We start from the raw sequence: 27,985 nt of genomic DNA on the forward strand, positions 1-27,985 counted from the left end.
TTAGTGCAATCTGCTTTGTAAATCTGGTGCAGAAATAAAACCAACTGCAATAAAAAGGAGTAGTTTTGGAGTTCTTAGGGATATCTTTCCTTGGTATTCAACAGGTGTTCACCATCCATTGTTTTTTTCAAAGCTTACATGCTTCTTTCTTTCCAAAATCACGTAGCTAAAGCTCTCAGGCAACCCGTGTATGTGGGCCCCACGGGGTTGTGCTCTGTCTAGATGTGTACTAAATGGGCCTTGGCTTACAGTGAGCCTGCTGTGTGAAACCCATCTGTGTTTTCTAAATACAAGTTTGACGTTCTATGTAGCTTTAATTAGGCCTCAGATGAGTGTTGGGTAGATCGGTTGAATATGAGCAAACATCAGACTCGCATGGTCCCATGTTTTACACCAGGTTGTCCCAAATCCAAACTATACAGTCAATTCTCATAAGTCCAGTAAGTAGCCAATGGACAGTGCCCTCTGATACCTGTTTTTTCAGGATGCCTCCTGCTCATATGGGCCCTAAAAGTAATTGGCGACTGGGATCAGTCTGGCTGCGGCCTTCGTTGGTACTGTGTCAGACGAATGGCTGACCTGTGAACTAAAACAGTCCGAGCTCGCTTTAACTTTATGTAAAATAAACAAATTTTAATGCTTTTTTTTTTTTTTTTTTTTAGATATTGTCATTTTTAAAATCTATATAAATGCAAGAGTGATTCCAAAGGAGGATCAATGGAATAAAATAACATCTTAGATGTAGTTCACGAAGGATTGTGCTATTTTTAGAAAGGGCTGAAGGGCACCACATGTGATCACTGGGGCACCATGTTGGTAACCCCTGCTTTAACCTCGGAGCAATCAAATGATTTGTCTTCTAAAGTTACAATACAGCTGTATTTGGGTCGTACTATATTTCTATATTAAAAAATATTTTTAGTCATTTTTCACATTTATTGATAAATTATCTTTTTTATTTTCATTTGTGTTAAGTATAAGCATCAAAATTAACAGGAACGCTTCACGTTTTGATTTGAATTGTTGAAATAAGACGCTGATGTTGTAATATTCTGAGGTATGTTTGCAGTACAAAAATGCTGCAAAGTGGTTAATTTCAACCACGTGAAATAGATCCATTAGATGAACACATTATTATCATCATTATTATTATTTTATTATTACCTTCTGCTTGATCCAGCAAAACTTCTGACCACAAGGAATTAAAAGTCACTATGCCCCTATGTATGTCTGCTCAGTGGGAGCTAATATTGGACACTCTGACTTTCTATTGTGGCCTGCAGACATAATTAGACCAAACATTATGGCAATCTACGGGGTTGCAAGGTGCTTATCTTCAGTTTGGCCCGTGGGGAACTCAGTGGGGGGGGAAAGATCACCAATACACAAGCCCAAGCTGCTTCTGCAGCCACCTCCACGCGCCAGTCAGCGATCCAGGGACAGCCGAGGGGTGGTGGAGTGGATGCGAGCTGGTAATGGGGGTAATAGGGGTGATGGGGGATACGGTTGCTATTGGAGATGCTGGCTGCATCACGTCATGTGTTGGGAAGAAGAGGAGGAGGTAGAGGAGGAGGAGGAGGAGGAGGAGGAGGGGAAAGCTCCGGTAAGAAAGAGGAGGAGCAGGGAGGGGGAAGAGAGAGAGAGATAGAAATTGAGGAGGGCATTAAGCAAGCAGGCAGGGAGCGTAGCACCGAGCCAGCAGTAGCGATTTGAGGCCGCCCGACCAGCAATGCTCCCCCGACAGACAGGCTGAGAGGGGCCGCCTCGCGTCCCGCTGCGCTCCGGAGAGGAAGCCCGATCGCTCGGACAAGCCGGGAGGGGAGGGAAAGCCGCCAGCGATGTGAGGACGCAGCCTCCTCCAGCAAGGCAGACCTTCTTCTGAGCGGAGCTCCGCTGCTGCTGCCGCCACTGGATTACAGTCATCCTCGCTGTTTCCAAGGAGGCTTCCCGCTGCCAACCTACCCACATGAATTTAGCAAACTGTCAGGAAAACGGAGCACTTCCTGCCAAGGTGAGCATCGCCGCGCATCGCTGGTTTTACTGTTAATATGCGGGGCAGCGGTGCACCCCGCCCTCCCCTGCCTGCTTATTCTCACTTGTCGGGTAGAAACTAAGAATTTAAAGACGGGTCTCACGCGGGAGGTGTCATTTTTCTCTCTCTCTCTCTCTAAAATTGTTGTATTCTAAGGGCCAATTAATCTGCTCTGTGTTCTCTCTCCCCGCTCGCGGAAACCTGAGCTCAGCCCCGTCTTAAAGGTCTGGGTCTGGTTTGGCACCAACGCCTGAGCGTGTTCCCCCCACTGTCACCTTCTGGCCAGCGTGCGTGAGGGACCAGCGCAGACTGGCGGACCCTTTGTTCCACATCCTCTCTCGTTCAAAGCGGCTTTTTGATGGCACCTATTTGAAGAGAGGAGCAGAGCGACGATTAGTTTTGCTTTTATGGCTGTATAACAGCTGTATAATGGCTGATTATATAGCTGAAGGTAAAAAAAGAGGCGCAAACATACCCTGCGTATTCATTTAAAAGAAGGGAATTCTATGTTTTATTCATATTTCACTGCAAACTAAAAATGCCATTATGGTAATGGGGTTTTGAAGTCTTTCTGGGGAGGCAATCATAGACACATTATGAATGCATATGGGCCATTAAACTAATATCAGAAGGACTTTTGGTGTGGAAGGCACCAGGTGGCGAAGCGGACGCACTTATTTGGAAAGACTGCTTTCTAGACAATAGAGCGGCTGCAGCATCTGCTGCTCTGAAGCGATGCTTTGAACTGAACCCATTCCCATACACAGCCACCGTCTCTGTCAGAGCTCCTTGTTACTGTTCAGAATTGCGCTCCGAAGGATTCGCTTTTAACAGAGCCGCTCAAGCATGCAAGGCGCAATGGCATTGAATGATAGGATCTACGGGAGCTGACACGTTTTCCCGACGTCTGCTGTTTGTTTGGAGGGGGTTTAATCGTATAAACTCCTAATGCGCCTTTAAGTTTTTTTTCCGCTTCCGCTCTGTGGCTTTCTGTAAAGTAGAAAATTGCACTGTCGTGGTGATTTCGAAAGGGGGGGTCTTCGTCCTGGCGCACAGATGGACCTTTTTTTTTTTCCCCTTCCTTCCCCGAGGCACTGTGTGTTTGCTGGTTATTGTTCCAGACCATTTCCACATCACTAATTATTTTAATCAGTCGCGTTTTACGCATGAATTCCTGTCTTTAGTAGACGCTCCTGCTGATTTTGACTTTGCCTTTTACCTCCTTTCTTTCCTAACAAAAGGATGCCCAGGGTGCTGTGCTGTTAGGAGAGAGAGAGAGGCAAAGATCTTTACACTTACATAATTCTAAAAAAAGAAAAATCAGAGAGAAGTCGCAGTGATGCAGAATAATAGGCTGTCATTTGGAGACAGATTAAATATTTACGTCCAAGAGTCTGGACATGCTTGGTTCCACATGGCTTCCATCTTGAAGCTGTCAGGTGCAGAACCTTTTGATATGATGACATGATTTGTAAGCACATTTAAAAAAAAAAAAAAACTAGTATAGCTCCACTGGTCTTTTTGTCCCATTTACTACTTACAGTAAAGTAGCTTTGGTTTTATGCCAAAGGTTTTATTGAAGTCTTATTTCCAGTCTTTCCCTTAACTGCTTGGCTCTGTGCGTTTCCCCTCTCAATCTGATCCCTTCCTTCCGTCTTTGGCTTTCTCCGAGACCTCTTGGATTCCCTCAGTTGTGTTTTGCTTTGCACCAGTCAGGAAATAGAACATCAACTTCGACGCTGCAAGCGTAGCCACCTGTATTACAGACACTTTGTTGTTGTCTTGGCATTGATATTAATTGACCTTTTCAAAGCCATCCAAGCAGGGATGTTTTTGGCTGCTCCGCTTCTTGTCTTGTTAATTCAAGGCTCCCTGGAAAATAATCTGCATCCAGCATGCAGAATGTAGCTGCTCGGGCAACAAGCATGAACGTGTTTGAGAGACGGCAGAGTAAATTTTAGATAAATATATTGATGCAACAACAATATTCTCAATGCTGTTTGAAGATTTAAACACATTCATGGTTGTCTAGCCATCTGCCTGTATTAAACAGCCACAGTATGAAATAGAATATTAAAAAAATACAGTACTAAAGTGTTAATCCCTTTACTTGGCAACTATTTCAATATGAACTATCATTAAGTAGTTATCTATAAAAAGGAAAGAACTAAGCAAAAATATTAAATAATGTTACAATATATTATAATTGTAGAGGTTAAATGTTTATTTTGCAGAATATCGTCCCCTTTTCACGTTCTGCTTTTTATAAAATAACAGTATAACAAGTAGGTATGCATGATATATCAGCATTAATACTGATTGGCCAACGTAAGTCAGTTTGTCTGATAAGTAAAACTGGGCCGATATTACTAACCAATGTTTATTTCCTTACTGTTGTTTGTGTATGTGTCTCAGGAGGTAGGGGGTTCATGTGGTATTTGTAAGTAAGTAAGTAAGTAAGTAAACTTTGTTTATATAGCACCTTTCACAGGATGAAAACCACAAAGTGCTTCACAATAAAAACAACCATAAAACAACACAAAGTGAAAATATAAAGAGATAAAACAGCATAAATGCTACGTCATAGCATGAAACTAGTTCAAAACTAGTGAAAAAAAAGCCAGTCGGAACAAGTGGGCCTTCAACTGCTTCTTAAAAGAATGATCAGAGTCAAGACAGCGTAAAGATAAAGGCAACACATTCCACAGTCTGGGGGGGCGACAGCTTTAAAAGACCGATGCCCTCTGGTCCTGAAATTAGTTCGTGGAACCATTAACAGCCTTTGGCTTTGTGTGGGCATGCAACAGTGACAGTGATGCAGAGAAGCAATGTCTGCAGCGGGCTCAGTTTTTCACAGTGCTGAAAAGGTAGGAGGAAATATATAATATCCGTAAATATTGATTATTGGCCACAACAGCAATATTGCTACTGGATATTGATATCAGATCAAATTTTCATATCGATGCATTCCTAATAACAAGCTGATATCAATTGGTTTAATTAGTCAGGCTATGGGATCCTCTGGCCAGCCTGCAGTCAGCTGCTTAACACATTATCTATAGCTTGCTAAGTATAGCTTTAAAACAGCACTTTGAAATTAGTTTAATATTCAGTAAATGCTTTCATATGACTGAAGTGTCTGTCTTCAGCCAGCTGACTGCCAGTGTGCAGCAGCAGCTGGGGAAGAGGCAGCACTTTGCTACTCTATGCTCCATAAAGCCAGGGCAAACTCTGGTCGCTTCAGCACTTTCTCTGGTGCCTCTTTAAAACAACTTTGATCTGGAAAAAGTATGACAGAATATATTTTTTTTCAACTTCAACTATTTAAAACCTCCGCTTGCCCTGATGAAAGTGACCAGCCCGTGCTGTGGTCTCTCCTCTATCTACATTTTTTTTTCCTTCTTTTGAGCTGCTACAGTACAAAACCTTTTCTATTTTCAAAGCCTAAATTGGAAAGCCGAAGAGCCAAATGGGAGGTATGCATCTTATACAGTGTAAAATTACATTTTTAAACATCAGTTAAGGTTTTATTTCCCCACACCGTCTCATGAGACACATTACCTACAATGCAGCTGGACAATAGGTCCACATTTGATGCATACAATTGTAAACGATAATATCCAATTACTGTTTTACAAGTTTCTAGTGTCAGAACTTGCAATTTACAGCCAATTATATATGCGAGTGTTAAGTGCAGCAGTTTGGCTGTATAACACGGAGGAAGAATTTCCTGATATCACAGGGAGGAGATTTTGTAGCATGTGCCATTAATTTATTCACGGTGAGTGAAATCTCACATGCATTACTCAGAAAGTTGTGAAGAACACTAATTTCAAAAAGTCACATTTTATGAGGCTTTACTTTTTTTAAGCAATGATCATCACCTATTCCATTAGTGATACAGAAACAGACATTTTGTAGTTATTTTACATACTGTGTATGTACTGGCCTGTTAACAGCAATCTGATAATGTATTTCTGTGCATCTAACTAATCATTTTGACCTAGAATAAACCTTGCCCCACTAATTAATATCCATATGCCACTATTTCAGAAATATAGTATTGCCAACTGGAATGCAGGGTATAAAGTTAAAAAAGAAGAAGAACATCACAATGTGATCTTGCCATTTATTCTATTGTTATCCATAAAAAGTAAGGAACACTAGAACAACACCTTGACTAAAGTTTCTAGTCTCTGCATGCAGTATTACAGCATAAAGAGGCAAGAATGCACAAATTAAACTGTTTTTTTTTAAAGCGCTTCCTCTCAGAAATAAAGAAGCTAAGTTTAAATAATCATGTGAACTTGGTAATATTTAACCAAAGCAAACACACTCTGATATTTTTAAGTTAAACTGTTTGTAGTTTCACAAAGTAAGTACATCATTAGATCCCTCCCCATCTCTCTGTTGTAACTGCCTGTATTAAACTGTTTGTGTGCATCCTGAGCCGGTGTCTGTCTAAAAATAATAATAATAATTCACCACCGTAACACGCCGTGAGAAGAAAATATTTTTGAGTCTTGATTTTTCTTGAGGCAGCAGTTTACAGATGGTAAACTTAGGGGATGGCTCTCCTCGCTGTGCATGTTTGGAGGTCCAGCTATGTTTAGAGCAGCTCTTCAATTGTGACGTTTTTAGTCACCACTCGGACCGCAGATATGCAGAAGTTTAGAAGATTTGCTTGTTGTGATTTCCTGACTTTTAAAGGTCAACACATATCAGCCTTTCTTGAATGGCATATTTTCTCATCTTCTTTATTCTGAATTTTGTCCAAGAGACATGGGCCTCTATATGTGAGTCATTGTTATCCTCCTGGGAAGCCTGAAGCCGTGTACTCCTAATTAATAAAACGTTACCTAGAACACACCGATCTACGTATAGGATTGTTAAAAGTGCAAATAATTGTATTTAACATGATTTTACAAGATGAAGTCAAAGATTAAAATGAAAGGAAAAGGAAAACAGGAAGCAAAATAAAAAGGATTAAAATAAGAGGAAAAAAACTGAAATACAGTAAAAAGTGTATTGTAATAATCATTTACGTCAGGATTATGCATGCAAGCAACAAAATGATGCTTTAATTCCAAATAAATGCAACTATTTAAAATGACATGAAGGTATTTGGAATCTGTAAAATCTACAGTATGTAAATGTAGTTTCCTCTGATAGTATAGGTTGCACAATATTAACTGCAAACAAGCAGCTAAGTATATTTAAATAAACACATGTTGGACGTCCACGGTGTGGGGAAACCTGTACCGATGCCTGCTTATGCAGATAAGCACCCGTGTCTCAGTGTGTTCTATAGGGCCACGCTACCCAGCCCGACCCATAATCATTATCTTTTTCTTGAACCACAAGGCCATTTGCAATTATACACACGCTCGTCACGTCTCTGTGTGTGCACATATGAGTGAAGGCTAAGAGATAGGTTGTGACTTGACTGATGCCCTTCTCCCAATGAATCACAGATTCTGATGTGTCAGCACGGATGAATAATGCACGCCGCTCCGCTACCTCTCCTCCTCTGCCTCTGCCGCTCTTCTGCACCCCTTGTCTTCAGCCATTTTCCTCTCTTCTCATCATATCTGCCACATCTGAAGACATTGTTATCCTGCTTTTCGTCCCACCCCTTTTCCCCCGCGCCTCCCGTCTTCTGCTCAAAAAGGAAGCCGCTGTCGACGCTTCCTCGCTGTCCTCTGGTCAACCCTCGCCCTCGCCTTCCAACAGCTAGCTCATTCTTTCCCGCCCGGTTCCACACAAGTGTCTTTTGTGGAGTTCGAGCTATATGCCAGAGTCCACGTTCGCAGCTCTCCCTGTTTGAAACACGGCGAGATGTTGATGTGCTGAGTTCATTACCTAATGGAGGGTGGAGGCATCTATCGACGTTGCTTGACTGTTACATCTCTGACTGACAGGGGTCATTAGGCGAGCGGGACCGACGAAGAAGAGGGCTGAAAAAGCAGAAGCTACACTGACTAATCAGAACCTGGAAAACGAGAGAGCCCCGTCAGCTCTGAAGTGTGCAATTAGCTGCCAATAAATAGTGAACCGGTGGAAGAGATCCATCCTGCTGAAAGCACCTGAGAGATCCTCAGGTATGTGTTGAGCCCGCGCATTAAGAGCCCCGTCTCCCTGCATGCAAAGTGTAGGGTTTGGACGGATTCACGGCGCACTGGAAGGAGGCCAAATTGGCAAGCGAGATTTTGCAGAACATAAAATTATACGACTTAACTTGGATGTCTTTATTTGGTGGAATTAAGCCACATAAATAGTAATGCTTTCAGCAAATGTCTCTCTGCGTGGCTTTCATAAGTCCTTTCCAACTCATTTTCAACCGCACCATTATGCAATTAAACTCTGCGCTTTACGGGAAAAGAACATGACAGATTAATAGACGTACATATTGCGTTGTGTTGTACTGGGAGTGACACTTTCGAACATAATGCGTAGTAATAGTGAGCCCAATCTGACAAATCAAAGTTTAAGAGTCGCTGTCAAGCATGGTCTTTAAGTCAAAAAATGTTACTTAATCTGATACTGTAGGTCGGATTGCTCAGAAAACTGTTACACATCCCTCAAACTTTATTAAACTACTCTGCATTCAAACTTACTGTTGTCACTTATAAAAGCTTGAACAAAATGTAAAAAAAAATATCTATTTTTTTTTAAAGTGAACATTTTAGAAATATTTATATAAAAAAGTGCAAGCCTGAAATGTGGCTTAAATGGCTTTGGTTCTCAGAAGAGCTTCGCAATTTCTCCCCATTTAATATGCAGAAGCCTATTAATATGCAAATTAGCCCTTCCTCTATCTCCGTCCCTCCCCTCAAAGCATCCTCTCGTCCTCAACTCTGCTCAAACACTCTAGACTCTCTGGCTTGTTATCGAACACCTAATAATATTTTGCTAATCTCTGATAAACCGAGTGCGGCACATCAAGCTCCCTAACTGTTTTCTTACTGTCACTAGAGCACTGCAAGGAGCCAAAAGTGATTGCTCTCAGAGTTTGGCTTTTATTCCTCCAGCTATCTTCTTTTTTTTTTTATCAGAAGAAAAACACTACTTTGGTTTGTTAGAAATTTTAAGACATGGATTTTCAACAGAGCAGGATGATAGCAAGAATGTTTCAGTACTACGAATAAATAAACAGTGCTGTCTGTAATTTATGGATAGCATATTAGCATTTTGAAAGTTTTTAGTTGAAAACATACTGGACTGTAGTTAGAAGCATCATAACAGGGATGGTTGAATACTGTATAGTTTTATTATGACCTTGCAAAATAAGTGTTTTGGATAATAATTAGCTATCCTATTATAATGATAAAAAACCCTGTTAGTCATAATAGAGGATCAAAAAATGTGCATTTATGTTTCAAATTAGGATTGAATGCATTTATTATGCACTCTTTGGTAATAGGCTGTTTTTAAATTTGTTTCAGAACAGGAATTGTGATTGTGAGACCTGACAATCCCCATTAGTTAATTTATCGCAAAAAAACAACAACTTTTAAGTACTCTTTTTGTCATCACAGTACAGTGCCTCAGACTATTGCATCTCTAGTGTAATGATACACCCAGGTTATGGGATGTGGCTAAATGCAATGTGCACAAGACAGCATAAATTTAGCAATAATTTTGGGAAACCTTAGAATCTCCATCTTTGAGTAGTCCATGGAATACAGTTTCTACGTTGGTCTCATTTTAAGATGGTGCAAAAATAAAATTCAATTCTGTCTTATACAGAATTTAAAATTACAGTTTCATAAATCTCAAACTGTTTTCAAATAAATCTTTTATTAGAGCAGAATTATGTACTTAAGGTATATTTAGTACAAATATTTACTATTTTGATCCAACAATGGTCAAATTTAGTCTAGAGTCCTTTAAAAACCTGAAATGGTTCATAGGATTCCAACTTTAGCATCGTTTTTGGCTAACAGCTAAACAGTTGGGTTTATTTCTCAGATTGCTTAAATTAGCTTTGTTTTTGTTTTTTACACTCTGTCAACATTTGTTTTTTTCTACCATGTACCCAAAGTACTGTTGCACAAATAAATAGTTTGATAAGCTCATCAGGAAGGCCAACTCTGCCCTAGGATGACTCCTTGACCCATTACAGGTAGTAGGAGACAGAAGGACTCTGGAAAAAAACAACATCACTGTTGGACAGCATCTTCCACCCCACACATGAAGCTGTTGCAAAGCTGGAGAGCTCCTTCAGTGACAGATTGCTGCACCCTAAATCCACAATAGAGTGTTATTGCAGATCCTCCCAGCAGCTGTTAGACTTTAGAACCATCTCTGCACCCAACAAACTTAATATGTATTTGCATTCCTGCTGTTTTTGTATAAATACTCTGCTGGTGTTTTTTCAGGCATGAATTTGCATATACGTTTTGGACAGGTCTTAAAATCACCCTACTCTTTTGCGCACTTCTTTAATTTCTTGAGTATGTTGGTTTTAATGACTGTACAGTATTTGTTTAGTATGCTGTAAATGAGATTTTTGATGATGGTACACCTGGATTTCCCCACTGTGCAATAAGCTTCTCCAATATTTCTGTATTTGAGCGCTGATGGTCGGACAGACAAAGTCTGTAATAGTAGACTCTGTCAAAACAACAGGGAAACTAAAAAACTACTTTGTTTCTTGCTTCAAAATAATTAATCTCAAGCAATACATTCCCATAATAGCTTACATAGGGTGTAAGGAGATTTCATCGTACAAGATCTGGCCATAATATAAACTCCACAATATTATTAAGCAAAGTTCTTCTCACAAAGGGTTATTTAGTTGCCGAATCCACCATGGACATGGAGGTGACTGCAAAATGCTACACTTGTTTCGCTTGAGAATAAAAAATAAAAAAAGGAAGTAGTTCTTGAGTTGAGATTTACAGTTTCACTGTCAGACTGGCCAACAACCCTTGGGGACATGAACACTGAAGCAGCCTCCATCTCTTTCAAATTGTTCATGTTTGATCATTTTGGGTACTTTGTGAAAAAAGAAAAAAAACTAACAAGTGAAAAACAAGATGCACTCAATTATGAGCACTGTGCTAAAACCGCAGCTGGCTAAATATTAACTGCTAATGATGCCACACTTAGCACATGCTTCTCAATTTCCTATCAACACTAAACTAAGGGCAGGATATTTCATTTTTATAGGGTCTGTAACTGCTTTTGTTCATTTCTAAATTTCAATTCAAAATACTTAGACCAGTCAGACTTGAACATGTCTCCATTAAACAAAAACTCATTAAAACAATATCTGGTTTTAGATGCTATTATTACTTATATGAAATTACAAATAGACAAATAAAGAGTATTTATTACCATTGGTACTAGTTGACAGACAAGCATAAAAACTGCATTATACGGACTAGAGAAACCTGGATTGAATTGTTAAACTCTGATTAGAGATTCTTTAAAATACAGTAAATTATTATTTATTGTTAAAACAAAAAAATGGGGATGCTTTAGTTTCCCAAGGCAATCTCTATAATCTTGTTTTTTTTTTTTTATGAACCCAATATTGTGTGTTGTCTCCTCCTGTGAGCTTGTGCTGTTACACCTACAGTGTTAACGGGTGCTTCACCAGGCCAAAACACAAGCTGGAAGCAACTGGACAGGTCTTTGTGAGACAAACGCTACTGATGCAAAATATTTTTAAATTTTAATATCAGTGGAGAATATACAGGGTAGGCATTAGCCATATCTGCAATTTTTGAACACTGAAAGTGTACGATCTGAGATGTCATATTCCATTAGCGTGTTAGCATTTTTTTAAATATTTAACTCAAAGTCAAGCTAATTAGCATAATTCCATAGTCATAAGCAAGGGGTTTGGCTTAAAACTGTTAGCAATCTCTCACTACAATGGAGCAAATCCCCCTGCAGCAAATAACCATGGCTTCACTTTTCTTTTTTTTCAGGCCAATATCTCATTCTTGTCAACGTTCCAGATTAGAGCTAGGAAAAGCTTTTGATATGTGTCTAAATGCCAGCTGACACTGAGGGAACAACCTTATTGCGTCAGTGAAATAGCTTTGCTTCTTTAAAGGCCGCTACGTTACAGGACGGAACGGGGATTATTTCGAGGAAACCTATGGCTCCATTCTATCATCGTGGCTCAAAGGCAGAAAACTTAAAAGCAAGAAGATTAAACTCCCTTCAGAAACAGCAGTAGCTCTTCACAGACTTTGATAAGTGGGTTTGAGTGTGTGCAGATGCAGCTGGTGGGAGGGTGTGCGCTGGCGTGGCGTTTTGGATGCACACTCACATTTGTTTGTGGCATTTCATGATCACTCTGTCCTCTCGGCACAGAGGAATGCCAGTTTGGATGAAGTATTTGACAGAGGCAAGAGTAATGGCCAGTCATTCGTGGGAAGCGTCCGCGTGCAAGTCTGTTACCCTTGACATGCATTTCATCTCTTCACTTACCTCGACGCACTCCCCATCTGATTTTGGCTTTGAGACGGAGGACAAATGCACTTTTTCTGGCCCATTAGTCCCGTTTTCAATTCTATTCACAACTTTATCGTCCCTCAAGGAGAAATTCATTTGCCGTCACAAATCTCATCTCCATCAGGAAGCCATGCAATGGCTGGTTAGTGACGGAACTGCTAAGGCTGGTCGCCTGTGTGGCGCTTAAATGGGGTTCATTCAACAGCACACGTTCCAAAAAAAACAAACTCTAATGTCGCAGTTTTGTTTAGAGTTGTGTCTGTTTTCTTGCAGCCAAAGAAAATCTCTTTTGTGTAATTTCCTCTTTTAAAAGATAAAGCCAAATTGGTGTACTTTTTTTTCATTTGTTCTGTTAAATTTTATTTATGTCCTTAAGTAGGACTGAGCAGGGCCCGGTTAAATTTACTATACTGTCATATTCATTAAATTAGATTGTGCATTTCTAAGAGACTTGTTAATCAGATTAAAAGTACCCTTTGAAAAACAACAACATTGAAGCCGATATTAACCATACTTTTCACTAAGCCCCCATCTTTGCATAAAAATGTTTTGCTTTTTTTGTTGATTTTATGCAATATTCTAATCCTAAATGCTGTTTTTGTTTAATTACCTGGTGGTGGGGGGAAAAAAATCACAATTAAGATAAAGGCTTTAAAACATCAGTCTGTGCTAATCTATATGATGTGTCTCCCTTAGTGAAATGAGTTAGTAAAATGAACTTTTCAATACTATTGTAATTTATTGAATATGACTGCATATCAATGGTAACAGACCGTTGGCAATGCAGCTGTTTTATTATAGTCTTTAAAAAACAGAATCTTGAAGGCCAATGATTCTCCTGTAACATGAAACCTTAAAAGTGCTGAAATTCTGAGAAACTGTCATCTGTCACCAGTTTTATAACTTTGGTTTTACCATAACTAGATTCCAAGCTGCATAAAGCGTGCAGTGTGTTAAAAACTTCCTTTATAAACGATCTCTGTGTTGTTGCAGAGCGGTCTCTGCAGTTGTGGAGCTAATGAGCTCTCGGTGGACAGCCTATCATGTGATCATGGCAGACAGGTGATACCATAGAAGCACAAATACACGGGAGGGAGAGGGGGGGGGGGGGGGGGGGGGTTAGTCAGTCTCTCTCTCTCTCTGGACAAACACTATAATGTGTCTCCAGGAAACGAATGAAGATGGTCTCCCAAAGGGATCTTTACATAAGGATAAATAGTTGGTTCAAGACTGCAGCAAACAAAGAAAGTCGTGATCGGAAATACAGACCAGAGATCAAACAGTGATGTTGTACAAAAGGTGCAGGAGAATTTTCATCAGGCCCTGATTTTAAAGTAATCGTTTATTTCTAAATCAATAGTAAAATGAATCCGGCATGCTGCGGAGAGCAGAGGCTTTAGTCCTCGACACAGCTGGGTGGTCTCGGTCTGTTCCCCTTGTGTCTCCACCTACTTTCCTGTCCAATTATTGTTGAATAAAGGCCCCTAGTTAAAAAAAAACGAGTAAAACAAAATGAATCCTTTAGAAGGCAGATTAAAAAACATCAATCAGAATCTTACATGTGTACAAATAGACAGTCTAGGCAAGTTAAGATTTTAACCCACGGAAATGTTCTGCCATGCTCCTCCTACAGTTAACATCCTGTAATGAGAAAGTGCCAGAGTGACTGCAGCCATCCCCCTCCCCAACCTGTTGCTGAGTTAAAAGAAGGCAGTAAATATCTTTGGATGTGACAGTGTCTGAATGGGCAAAAAAGGGGCAATATTATGTGAAAGTATTACAAATTAATACTAGTTTTATTTTATTGTTTTACTTAAGCCTGTGTAGAAGAACAAAACTGACAATAAGATAGATCAAATGTAAGTTTCATTTTTAATTAATAAACACCGTGAACCTGTGGTTCTCATTCCACGACAATCTGCCATATTTAAAATGACATAAAGAATTGTGGGTGAAGAGAGTTTAAGATGAGATGCGAGTGTTATTAGTGAAGCTGAACTGATGCAGGAAAATGGTCTAGTTTATAACAATGACATCCAGGAGGATGAAGGTGCCGTCTGTTGTCAGAAAGCCTTAGTCCGGCCTCGGAAGCAGCTCTCTAATTGGATGTCTCCTGTCTTAACTGGCACTGCACGTTTCTTGGGTGTGTGTTGTGTGTTGTATTCAAAATTATTATTATCTTTTTTTTTTACTTTGCATTCAATTAATTTAGCAGTCCCATTAAGTTAAATTATTCATGCCATCTAATTGGACAATTGTATAGAATCCTCCTTTTCATATGTCAGGACTGTTTAACTATTAGGAATGTACATGAAGGCGCATAATTATGTGGACATCAGTATGTATGTACAGAGTTCTCCAGCTAGGGTAAGTGTCTGTGCCAGCCTCGGAAATGCTAATTGGACAGGGAGTTAACAAGGATTCAAGCATCAGCCTGCGTAATGAGCCGCTGCACAGATGATCGGCCGCGTCTGAGGAGGAGGCAGCAGAGTGAGAGGTTGCTAAGAGAAATTGCATTGAGCGTCCGGGTACTTGGGAGCGCCGTAGCCTCGTTCCAGTCGACTAAACATTGTGCGGGTGTCTGTACGTGGACGCAGATGCATCTTGTTCTTTCACCGTTGTCAGATTACAAACTTTCACCTGTCAGGTTAAGATGCGCCTGGGATCGTTTTTTTTTTTTTTTTGTGCCGCAGCAGCAGAGGCAGATTGAAGCTGCGAGGTTTTCAGCCAGCTATGTGACACGTGCAGTATATCCCTTTTTAAATCACATTTGGGATATGTCAAGTCATAGCGATCCTCTGGGCAGTTAAAACGCGTCTTGAGTGTTGTCACTGGTTTATTCTAAGAAATATATTACCTGAATTTTTTTTTTTTTTGGCAGGACGCTCTGGTTCGACTCCTAATTTATTAACACTTGGAGAGACCATCTTCCGTCCTCACATGTCAGTCTAAATAGGCACTATTAATAGTAGTAATAGTCATTTCACGCAAAGGTCATGATACGTGAGGAGCATATTATATAAAACTCAACACTATGACTAGATTTAACAGGAATATGGTAGAAATGGGACAGCATGAGATATCCTTAAGTAAAAATACTATGGTTATACTGGATGACAGTAATTACACATAATATTTCCCTAGCATTACTCTACACTCTGGTGAACAGAACCTCAAAGCGTGCAATCTGGTCTTTTAGTGATTCAGAAACCAGAACTTGAATATGCACCGACACCATTAACAAGCTTGTTCACAAGTCATTTCATAATTTAAAGTTAATGGTGAATTCACTGACTCCCGGTTCTCTCAACAATACCTCTCCGCCGTTGTCATCAACTCTAAACCTTTAAATAATCTGCTCTATATGTGCTTTTATTCCGCCTGGTAATGCATTTTCAGCTTAGCAGGATTCAGCCCCATCTGTTGCCGCCTCGCCCGTGCCTGCTCCATCCATTACGAGATGCCTCTGTGTGGCTGTGACGGTCTCGCTCTGACCTTGGATCCCCCGTTATATGTGGGTGTTCATTTGCCGCACCATTGTTGGGCTACAGCAGCTTTGCTCCGTCCTGCCGAGATTGAGGTCAAAGAGAAAGTTAGTTTGGTTAATCACTTGTCCTTGTCCACCCCCTGCTTTGTTCATCATCCTGAATGCATGTGTTGTCTTAGTTTTGATGTATAAATGTAATGAACAAATACTGAAGCACATCCAATTTAAAAAAAGCCAGGCTTAGACATGCGATAAACTGCAATGCTGCTCTGCAATTTCATTGATGTGGGGTATAAAGAGCTGTGTTAGCATTTTCTCTTAATGCCGGGATTAGATGGAGTGTTACACAGCAAGGATGTTGCTGCAGATTTTTAGATAATTCTCCCTGTTAGCTGTAGGTGATCGTTTAATTAAACCCGTGCCTCGAGCAAAACTCACGCTCCTTTGCGAGACAAGCGGCGAGGGAGAGATGCGGTTAGATACTATGTTTAATTTGACTTTCCTGATCATTCAGAGGAAGATGTGTTTTATGTTGATATTGTGTTTCCATTAAAACTAGAAAAAAAACACGCTGCGTTTTGAACATTATATAATTGAGCTTGAAAGGAAGAATCCTCTCGTTGTCTCAGTGGAGTCAGTGAGAAAACCCACAATCGAGCACCTTTAGGCACATCAAAAAGGGAAGACAAAATGTACAAACAGATCTCGATGAAAATGGAAATGAAAACTCCTGTTGGGAGGGGGTACCATGAGGTAAGAAAAACATTTCACTCAGTTTTATTTGGTGGTTGCCCTTAAATATTGGGTTCTCTTTTGGAGAGACATGGTTTACAAATTTTCTTGTCTTTATTTTTTATATATTTTATTTGTTAAACTGTTCTCACCACTCTATATCCCTTTCTCTTAAAACTGCTTTATTTATTACCACTGGCTTGTTGTTGACCATCCTTCTGTCCTGATAATTAGCCATAGCCAGTTGTTCTGGATCTGGAAGTCTCTCAACATAGTAGCCCAACTCATTCTGGAGCAAGTGTGGGTTTCCACAATCCCAGACGCTTAGTTAAGCCGTGTGCTCTATGCTGTGCTCAGCTCTCAAATGCCAAATGTGGACCGTCTCAGAGACACTTTTGACTTCTTGTCCGGTCTGGTATGAGACCAGCTTTTACTGTTCTTCTGATTGGTGCCAGAGCACCTTCAGTCCACCTTTCTCAATCTCTGGAGGGATTTCTTAGCATTTAGTGCTTCTTCCTCACTCTATCATTGGTACAGTATATGCTGAGTCTTGTGCTTCCACGATGGGTCTTCCAGTTTCACACCAAGTTCCTGCTGCCTAAAGCATTCATTTAGAAGTTCACTGCTGGGGGCCATCTTGCTGATGCTCTCTTGAATCTTGGTTGTTTCATCTTCGATGGTGCCTTTGATGCAGTCTTTCCCAGCCTCCAGGTAGCTAGACTTGGGATGAAACTCTCAGTTCTTGGTGAAGAGCTTTCTTGTTTCACTACAAGGAGGATGTACAGGGGGTCTCAAAAGTGTACACACCCCAAGTTAAAATTCCAGGTTTTGTAAGACTTAAAACACCTTTGATATGACATACAGTACAGCTTATAAAATCCCCCACCACGAGTAAAGAATAAAACAAAGTTAAAAAAGTACGAACAGCACAGTTGAACAGGTTTGCACACAGGTACATTAATATTTGGTTGAAACACAATCTGATTTAATTACAGCATTCTGTTTTCATCCGTTTACATCTGTCATCAACTGATTCTGATTAACCGTAAATAAAGTCCAGCTGTCCCAGAACGATTTTCCTGACTTTTATTAATTTGCATCCTTTAGATAAAGCTGGAGTTTGCAGAGAGGTTACAAAATAACCCCACTGTATAAAGGTACCAGTCAGGTGAAGGTTGCAAAAAAAAAAAAAAAAAAGCCCTGCATTACATGTCTGGACTAAGAGGTGGGGTTACATGACAGAAGCTAAAACTCCAAAACCTTGTGGATGAATATTTTATGGTCTGAAGGAAACAGCCACAGTTCCACATGTTTGCCACAGAAACATCTCTGAACATCACCAAAAACAAACTAAGAACAGAATACCCACAATGAAACAGGGCAGTGGCTGCATCAAGCCCCGGGGCTGCGTTACTTTCAGGTGGAACTGGGCTTTTTGTCAAGGTGGATGAAATAAGGCTTCACTTTTTTTATTTTCTAGGACTTTGTGGCACAAGTGGCCTTCATTCACAGTTAAAAAAAAAAGAAAACATGCAAGAATGGGCAAAGACAATAAGCAATGGTGCTGAGGTAGGGATTCAAACCCTGGATGTCTGCATGATGAACCAGCCTCTGCACCACTGTACCGCCAGCTCTACCACTACACCCCAAATTGCCTTTACACCATTTTTAATCAGCTTGCTCCCTCTGACTTCTGGGCTGTTCAACAGAAAATAATAGGAAAGTTAATTTATGGCCACATAGCTCTATGACCTTTGTTGGTGGCTCGCTTTAATATTCACTCTGTGGTTGCTGTTTGCCAGTCAGGTTCTATACTTCAAACCATTCTGTTGTCTTCTGGTAGATCAACTCCTTCAGCTGGACTCATTTTGCCTTTGTAACATTCTATGTAGGAGCTAATATGATGTTTAAACTACATTATAAGCCTTTGTTGTATATGTTTCTAAACTAGAACGAAACCGTTCAGAGTACTCCAGAATCTATCGGAGTTGAATCCTTTCTTGGAGTCGGTACAGGTGGTTCATGTAGTTGTATATTTCATCTTTGAGTCTCATTTGACAACTCGGTGAAACTGCAAGTTGCTGTTGATTTGCTCTGCTAGTGTTGCTCCCAATTCCCTTCTGGCCCTGTTGCCTTATTGAGCCAATTGCCTGATCATCTTGGCTGCTACCATGCCTGACCAAAGCGTCCACATTGTGCTGAGGCAGGTTTTTGACCAGTTGTCAGATACAATCAAATTTCCGGGCAAGCCACTCCGGTTGGGTCTCACAACTTTCCTTGCAGTAATTGTCCTTTAGGATTCCTCCATTGCTTCTCCAATGAAGGGTTTGGTGTAGAACTGCCAGACCTTAAATAAGACTGAAATGTAAAATTGCTTACTTCCACAGGCTTACCCTTGAAATTTTTCACTGCGGTCCTGTTTATAACTTAGGATCAGCTATAAAAATCGGTAGCTGCTGTGTGGGAATGCTGTTGCTATATGTCAATATTCGCCCCCAGATAACACTATTTGGATGCATGTCACATGTCGCATCCTCATCCCTAATTTCAGCATGCTGTCTGCAGCATTAACCAAGACTGATGGAGATTTAGTGGAGGCAACCAGGTCTCCAGATTCATTTAAATTCAGGGCAGGGAGCTGCGGCATTTGAGTGACAGGTGTGTTTTCTTGTCGGAGAGGAGCTTCAGATATTTTATTTCCTCTGCTAAAAATGTAACCAGGGCGGTGTAGCTCGTGCTTGCAGTAAGCCGCGCTCCATCCTGCGCCTCTGATCCTCAATGTGTACGAGTGTGTGTGCGCGCACGCGCATGTGTTTGTGGGACTGTAGGCTGTGTGTTTAAGAGAGAGCAAAAAGAAGTGTGAGGGAGTGAGTGCCAGTGTCCCCATGATGCTTCGCCATCTGCCATGTTTTTTGTGTGTGCGTTCATTTGTGAGAGCCGTTTGCCTACAGTGTCCAGGGTCATAGAAACGTAAAGTAATACCCCTCCCGTCTCCTCCTTGTTTTCCTACTCTAAACGTCTTCTCTCTGAACGGGCAGATAAAGCAAAGAAGACAGTAGTGTTAACTACCGGTATTCTAATAGATATATTACATAGATACTATTTGTAAAAATGCCAGCTAAGTCAATTCCAAAACCCATTCAACAAAAGATTGCCACCCTTGTTAAATTAAATGTAATTAATTATATTTTTTTGGTTCAGTTTTCCATGTCCGATTACTGCCAGACCTGTAGAAATAAGAAATAATTCAACAACATCCATCTGGCAAAATGAAGTAGCCTAGGAGATTTCAAAAAGCAAAAAATATGATGACCTAACACTTAAAAACAGATAAAATAAAAATGAAATGACGTCTATTAGTATGGAAAGGATCATAAAGTCATTTTGAAGGCTTTGTTATCCCAACAGAACAGAGTGACAGGCATAATGCACAAATAGAGAACACATGAAACATTGCTCAACCATCCCAGGAGTGTTCAGTCTACCAAAATTACTCCCAAGAATGGATCAAAAACTCATCTGGGAGCTCCCAAAGGAACCCTGAACAACATCTAAAGAACGACAGGCCTCACTAACGTCAGTTAAGAGGAGTAAGGAAGAAACTGGGCAACAAAGCCATCCTTAAGTATGTTCCTAATAGGAGGGTAATGGTGCAAAAAAGTTAGGATTGTGTACGGACTTTAGTATTAAAGTCACAGTTTGGTATGGTTTTTGTTCCATTCAGTTAAAGCAAACAAATAAAAATGGTGACTATAGAACTGACAGGAGATTTGGTTAGATTTGTTTTTAATTTATTTATAAAGGATAAGCAGATATAGCGATGGATGGATTATACAACAACAAACAGAAAAGCAAGTTACCTCTAAATGGTTTCAAGGGGAAAATTGGACTATGAGGATCTTTTAGTGTCCTAGAACCGAAATCTGATTGAAATGTTGAGGCTTGACTTTAAAATACCACGACACGGTTGAAATACCTCCAATATTTGGCTGAATTAGAACAATTCTCCAAAACAGAGTTGCCAAAAATTCCTTCACAGCAACGTAAAAAGCCATTTCCAGTTACCCCATAAACACTTGATGGCGCATAGCCAGTTATTAGGTGTAGGGAGCAAGAACTGATTCACTCAGGACCAGAATGATAAGGGTAGCTCAGAAAATAAAATCATCCTTTGAAAACTGCTTATTACATTTCCTTTTTTTTTTTTTTTAGATGAAAATTGGATTTATTGTCGGAAACATTAAGTGTGTGACACAAAAACAAAAATAGAAGACCTCTCCAAACCCAGCACTGTAACTCATACACGATTACTTACTGCTAAAACAATTGAAAAGAACAAAAAGTACGAACATCAGGCCCACTTTTCTCGCAGATCGCATGGTGCCGCAAGATACAGATCTGGCCTGGTCTCTCTCCGAGTGCTCGTGGCTCGTTGTCATGGTGACGCGCCTTGTGAGATCATCGCACTTGTACGAGAGGATTCAGTGGGTAAGGTTGGGGGTTAAAGCGCAGCGTGGGGACAAGGTGAGGGGAAAAAAAAAAAAAAACATGTTATCTTCCGAGGGGGGGGGGGGGGGGGGGTGGCCCAGTGGAGCAGGGGCAGCTTGGATGCCACCTAAACAATGTTATTTCATCAGCCTGATGGAGCACAATAAGCGGTGTATGTTGCACCACCTGAGCTGGGGTGTCATTATCTACTTCCTCGCAATAAACAGCGGCATGTATCCCCCATCAATCTATCTGTCAGGCTGACCATCTGTGTTGCTACACTGAAAAGGTAATAAGACCAACCCCCGCTGTCCGCTCTCCGAATGCTGAGCCAGATGATCACAGGAAGCAGTTTGTGGTATCTTGGACAGGAGGTGAGGTGGGGTGGGGTGGGGGGGGATGTATAGATACCAGTAGACCTGACTCATGAGGATCTCCATGTTCACAATGCTTACTCACTTTTAACTCTGCTCCTGCAGGCGAGCCAAGTGAGTTATTGTTCTTTGTGTCCTGAGAGGATGAGCCTGCTGCGCTCGCAGCGTTTGAGGCCATTAGCGCGAGCGGAGACATGCCCAGACTGGTCTGGTCTGCCGCCGCATCTGGGTGTCTGTTTTTTTTTTTTTTTTTTTTTTTTTTTTTTGCATCTTCCCTCATCATCCGCAGCTGTAGGATGGTGTTAGCCCTTTTGTTTCAACCGTGTCAATGGACCAGCAGCAGCTGGAGCAGCCGGTGCAGGACAGCTGGGGAGAGGAAGAGGATTTGCATAGGATCGTGGATTAGGCCGGCTATAAAAAAAGCGAAGGAGCCCAATGATAGGGTTCTTGCAGAGGAAGATGGCATCAAGAGAAGAGAGGTTAACAAGACGGGCGAGGAGGAAGTGGATGGGCGGGAAGCGGAGGGGGGGATGAAAGTAGGGGAAGAGGAGATTTCAGGAACAGTGAGCCTAATGCCAGAGTGAGTTGTGGGGATTAGTTTAGAGGGGATGCGACTAAAGAGGAGGAAGTGCAAAAAGGGTTTGTCAGCAGGTGAAAGACACCAAGCAGGAGTGGGTAAACTGAAAATGATCCATACGGTGAGAATCGGGGGGGCACAGAGAGACATTAGGGGGTCCTGCAAACCCAGCACACAGGACGTAGCGGACAGACACCGGAACGCACAGGCCGCACCTAATGTTTCAGCGGCCGCGCGTCTGCGTGCAGAACGGTGGCCCTGCGTAGATTATCGCTGGGAAAATTGAGTTTCTGTAAGCAGAAAATTTACTTAACATGCTGCCGACGGTGGCTGAATGAGCTGTGATCTGATTTTTTCTTATCACGCTCAATTGAGAGGGAGAAAGCTTTTCTATTCAGCCGCTATTACCCAGCGTTAGATAAGGCGAGGGCAGAGTGGCAGGAATAAGAGCCTGTATCAGATAGACGCGTTTTCAGCCGAGCTATTTTTAGTTTAGGCGCTGGCAGACAGAAATATGTTTGAGCAGGTCATTAGCCCAATAAGAGGTGGGAGAAATCTTTGAGCATGGAGCTCACTAGAAATTCCCATTTTTATCAAGGCAGTGCAACCGTCGCTGTTGCTCTATTTCTGACGGTGTGTAGGTAATAGTTAGACTTTCGAGTATTTATATCAAAATGCACCAGTCAGAAATGTATGGCCAGTCTTTGATCTGCAGGTACTGATTTTAGCCAGTTCCAATCCATGTTTTCTTTTTACCTTCTTTTTCGTAATAAAAAAGATTATTAAGTTGACGTTTTGATGAGGTATCTCAGTTCTGGAAAGTAAATTAATTCTGGCTGATGCTGGTGAGTGAGAGTATTTTTCCACAGCCAAGTAAAACCTATGGTGACGTTAGCTTAATGACTTCTCAGTCAGAATGAAGCCAAAATCTTTCTGGTTCATATTGTTTAACCAATTCACAAATTTTGCTGTGATCGAATACAGATTGACTGGTTCAGGCTTTACTTTTCAGCTCTTTGTTGTTTTTTGCTAGGGAACCAGGCTGATTAGTTACAGAAGTGTCCAAAAAAAAAAAAAAAAAAAACTTTCACTGTTGTAACATGTATCCTAGCAACGCATATGGACACTAGTTTTAATTGGCTGTAGGTAAAGCAATTTCTCAGATACTAACAAGGACTGATAAAGTTGCTATCCAAATTGATGAGAATGGTAATCGGGGTTATTTTGGTGCATTACATTTTTAATCCTAAGGTTTTACCTAAGTTAATGCGGTCCAGTTATTGATCTAATGGAGCTATTGTATACAAAATAATGAATTATTTTGAAAATGTGGATGTTGCGGTTGTTCAATTTCCTCTTGGTTTAGCATCATCTGTGTATATTGACTCTAGTGTCCAGCGAAAAAGAATGAAGTCTAGTTTTAGTGGCTGACCAACCACACGCCGCCCTTCAGAGGCTGTGTAAATGCCCTCTTTGATTATAATAGGGGGTATTTAGAATGTAGTTTGCACCAGAGCACATATAAACGCTGTATAGGACAGGAATAGTTGAGAAGGCTGGCAGTCCTACATTTTAAATTGTAATAAAGCTAATACTACTAATAGAGCACCTTTGCTGTACTCTGTTTGGCCTTCCTTACCTGCGAAAAGTCTCACTCTCTTGCAGCCTGAATAAGGCTCAGACATGTCTTAACTTATCATTTACATAGCTCTTTTCTATTTTTAAACACCAATCTGATGCTGTAAATTGTAAATTAAATGCTCTTCCCTTGTGGGGTTTTGTTCATTGTATGACATTGTGCCTATCTATTTCAATGATTGGGAAAAATAGTTTGTTTTTTGAAGGTTCCACCAGTCAGGGCCAAGCAAGATTAAAATCATCTGATTCCTGTTAAAAGCCAATTTCTCTCTGGATGTCTGTTTTTTTTTTTTTTTTATGTGGGATCACAGAGTGACCTGTCACCTATATTATGTCTCCCCAGGAGCATATATGTTATCTTGTATTGCTACTTGAAGGCGAGGATATATGCATGTGATGTATGACAGGTCAACAAAGGCCCCTTTCTCATTTGGCCTCCCCACCTGCGCTCTGGCACATCTTTTGATGAGGGGTGAGGGACGGGGGGCGGCGGGGGCTCGATAAGACTGAGGAGTTATTGACTCGCGGGTGCGGGCGCTTCGGCACAGCTTGTCCAAATCTCTGTGAGCAGACAGAGCTGATTTATGTTGGGACTTCCAGATGTGTGTGGCTTTGTGTGCCTGCGTTTTTGTGCGAGAGTAGGGAGCAAAATACCAACGGCCACTCCCCCCCGAAGAGTTGGGATTATCAAGGGGGGGGGGGGGGGCGTACAAGTGCTAAAGCAGCAGTATTTCATTTGCTGTCAATTGAATTTTGGTTGCGTTCCTACTGACCTCCAAATCCTCTTTGTTTAAATGTTTTCCATTACCGTCGCACACTCTACATAAATTACTGCATTAACACTTTTATGTGCTGGCGGAATGCTGAAATACTGAACGCTGAGAAGGAATTAGGCAGAAGCCAAAATGAAATTATTAGGGTGTCTAAAGGAGGGAAAGGGATGCTTAAATCTGTATCATTGCAGCTCATTTCATGGCTCAGTAGAGAAGGAGACTTATTAATACAGCGGCAGTATGCTGAAAACAGTTTTATGTTTCTTGCCATAGTTACTGAGCGCCGGCTTTATTGTTCTGGCATTAGTTCCATCAGAGTCGGCTGGTTGAGCATCTAATCCCAGAAGTCAGAAGTGCTAAGGCTTAAATAAAAAAAAAACCTAATCCTGCATTTGCATAAATTTGCCTTTGATTTTCATAATGATTACGTTTTTTGCTCTTTCGGATGAACCTTATTATGTACTTTTCCCCTTAGGATGCATTGAAAGGTACCCATCAACAACTCTAAAATGCAGAAGGATGAATCAAATGCGACGGAAATGTGCCTGACCTTCATCTTGTTCTGTTTGCAGAGTGCCTACCCCCGTTGAGTGAAGCCCTACCTGCATATTAGTCATCTCCAACCAGCTCGGTGGTGGTGCCATGCCTTCGTGCAAGCCAGGCAGAGTTCTGGCCCGGTCCAGGCGACCCGTCCTTGGCTTCTGCCTTCGCCCATCTCCCCTGTGTCTGACGCTGCCTTTGATTATCTTCCTAACCAGGCCTTGGGGCAGCGTGTGTGAAGCACTAGGTACAGTAATCGATCTACTTCTTCCTTCTTTTTCATTGTTTCGTTCGCAATGTAGCATCCGAATATCAAGCGGTAAATGAGATGCATAACAGAATGTCTACATCTAAATGCGTAAGTACATGTGCGCGCTCTGTAGTGATCGTTTCGAGGAGCGAATCCCAGCCTGTCAGTGCATCAGCTCTGAACTGTGGCGTTGTTAATGTGTTTTGATAAGGCGGGAGGTCCCATCAGCATGTTTCTCATCATCTTCTTGATTACAACATCTCAACACATTTCCTGCCTCAGTGGTTGACAGTCGCGCGCGCACACACAGATGGACCCCAACAATTTCTCAGCCAGACTTGGCTATCACTGCTCTGAAATTGTCACCAAGCTGATTTTATTTTATTTTTTTTGATTGTAGATAAGATATAAGGCTGAAGATGGAACCTAACCCCTCTCAGTGTTTGAAATAGGAAATGGTGCTTTTTCCGATTTTCCTCTCATTTAACCAACATGGGATATTAACAGTTCGATAGGGGTGTAACATAACATCCAACTCACAAAACAAGACAATACATGATATTCGATTCACAATATGAGATTTTAGCAATATTTTCCAGAAAGCTAAGAATCAGATTTTTTTGTCTTGGAAACCTTACCTCACAAATAGGTAAGGTTTCTCAGATTCCAACCTGTTTTATAGAAATAATTCAGTCTACATTTGACTAGTCTGCAGATTATGGTTTTAACCTCTCTAATTCTTGGGAAGGCATGGGTGCATTCCTGATATGAACATACACCATGAGTTATGGTTTCAAACTGGCTAAAAATACCCCAACCATTTAAAGTCCTTAAGACATACAAGAAAAAGCGATAAAGTTTTCTTGAGGTGTTTAAAGCATAAGCAACTCGGCCCCACCACATTGCTGGGCTTTTTTTTTTTGTGTGTGTTATAGATCCAAACAACAAACTTTGTTTTTTTGAAAATATTTCTAGACAAGGAAAATACTGACAGCCATGGCGTGGCAACTAAAGGATGACACGTCACTCTAATTAACATACAGCTGAAAAGGCAGTTTGCAAGCTACAGGTGGCCTCTTTGTTAAGCAGCTGACAGTAGGCTGGCTACCGGAGGAGATATCCCGACTAATAGACCCTTTTCACAGTGACGTCATGCAACTTCCGTTCTGCGGTGAAGCAGGGTATCTTTACTTCCGCTTTCTCCGCGAGCAGTGTTTTTACATAGGGAATTCACACAGTCCTTCACCAATCTACCCAAATTTCGTTTGGGAGACGTGCACAGACTGGCACAAAAGCTTCCGGCCACACCAGCCTCCAAACTCGACAAAGATGACAAGTTCTTTGTGGAACAGTACCTTTTCGATTATGAAGGTAAGAGCTTTGTCTTCTTAGCTCTGTTGTTAGCATAGATGCTAGGATAATGGTAGCTATGCTACCAACAGGACTTTTGTCATTTATTAGTTTTCTATTTCTCCATTATATTGCTACGCTAGCTTTATTGCTATATCAGCTATTCTGTTTCACAGCTTTTAGTCAATGAGTCACACCAGGGATATAGTTGATGTATAATGTTGAGCCTTTTCTTACTTTGTTTTGGAACAGTGTCAATGCTGTTGGCCACTTGGTCACAGCTCTATGAATAAAAATGAGGAGCCTCATTCCCTCCCGTTTTTTTTTTTTGTGTGTAGTATTTTACTGAGGTTGCAGACTTTTGTATCCCTCAAAATTCCTCTGTGGGTTCAGTGTGTTTCTCAGTCTCGTCAGTAGATCTGGAGCCTCAATTAATAAAATAATTCTGCCCATTCCTGTTAAAACTGTGATAGTTTAGGACATCATAGACTGAGAAAGACACTGTCAATAATGTTGCATGCACACTAATAATCAGTTCACTATAGTATTTATGGATTATGCTGCTGTCGGGGCAAACCCCTTGTGTCCTATACTGTTATTTTTCAGGAACTGACCAAAAAAACATGGATTTAAAAAAACTTCAGACATCACACTTCATATATTTTAGTTATTTATTACATAGATACTTCATAGCAGCTCTGTCCATTTTACCTTTTACCTGTCCTGTTTATCCTGCTGCCTTGCTTCGGTTCCCCTCTGCCTTACAGAAGAGCCTGCTGCCGAGCTCTGGTGGGTTCTCCCCTGAACTGTCAATTATCTGCCAAGGTGTGGACCCTGCTGCCTGATCCTGGTTCCAAGAAGTCTCTCTCCGGTCCGTCAGCTCCTGCCAACACCATCACCCTGTTCCCGTGCAGTTCTACCTCGCTGGTTACATCACCCTCCATCCCATCAAACCTTCAATAAAGACTTTCATTTTAAGTCCCTTGTGTGTGGTTCTGGGTTCATCCATGGACAAATTAGATTTAGACAACTTTATTTGTCATTATGTATGCACAGAGTGCGTACAGAACGAAATTCCGTTTGCATACAGCTTGCGAATTACAGTAAATTACAGCAGTGATTTAACAGTAAACATTAGAAATGTAAACAATGCAGGAGAAAGAGACAGTGTGCGATCACAGTGTACAGGTGAGTATTTTTAAAAACCATTTGTATGTGCAGAAATTAATTAATTTCTCAGGTTAATTTCCTTTCATTAACAAATTGATTTT

The 27,985-nt window shown here is 41.0% G+C and overlaps 1 protein-coding gene across 8 annotated transcripts in view; it reads left to right on the forward strand.

Annotated features, from left to right (window-relative positions):
• Positions 1-1,620: 1,620 nt before the first annotated feature.
• LOC105934197 (receptor-type tyrosine-protein phosphatase S) overlaps positions 1,621-27,985 on the forward strand; it is a 122,897-nt gene continuing 96,532 nt past the window's right edge. For 5 of the 8 annotated variants that reach the window (XM_036138040.1, XM_036138042.1, XM_036138043.1 and 2 more), the window contains exons 1-2: positions 1,621-2,011; positions 25,147-25,361. In XM_036138040.1, the coding sequence (XP_035993933.1) occupies positions 25,217-25,361 (145 nt within the window). In that variant the 5' untranslated portion in view covers positions 1,621-2,011; positions 25,147-25,216. The remainder of the gene's footprint in view (positions 2,012-25,146; positions 25,362-27,985) is intronic. The other 3 variants (XM_036138045.1, XM_036138046.1, XM_036138047.1) reach the window with 1 other exon arrangement.

Source organism: Fundulus heteroclitus, chromosome 6 (assembly GCF_011125445.2).
Source record: "Fundulus heteroclitus isolate FHET01 chromosome 6, MU-UCD_Fhet_4.1, whole genome shotgun sequence".
Taxonomy (NCBI): domain Eukaryota; kingdom Metazoa; phylum Chordata; class Actinopteri; order Cyprinodontiformes; family Fundulidae; genus Fundulus; species Fundulus heteroclitus.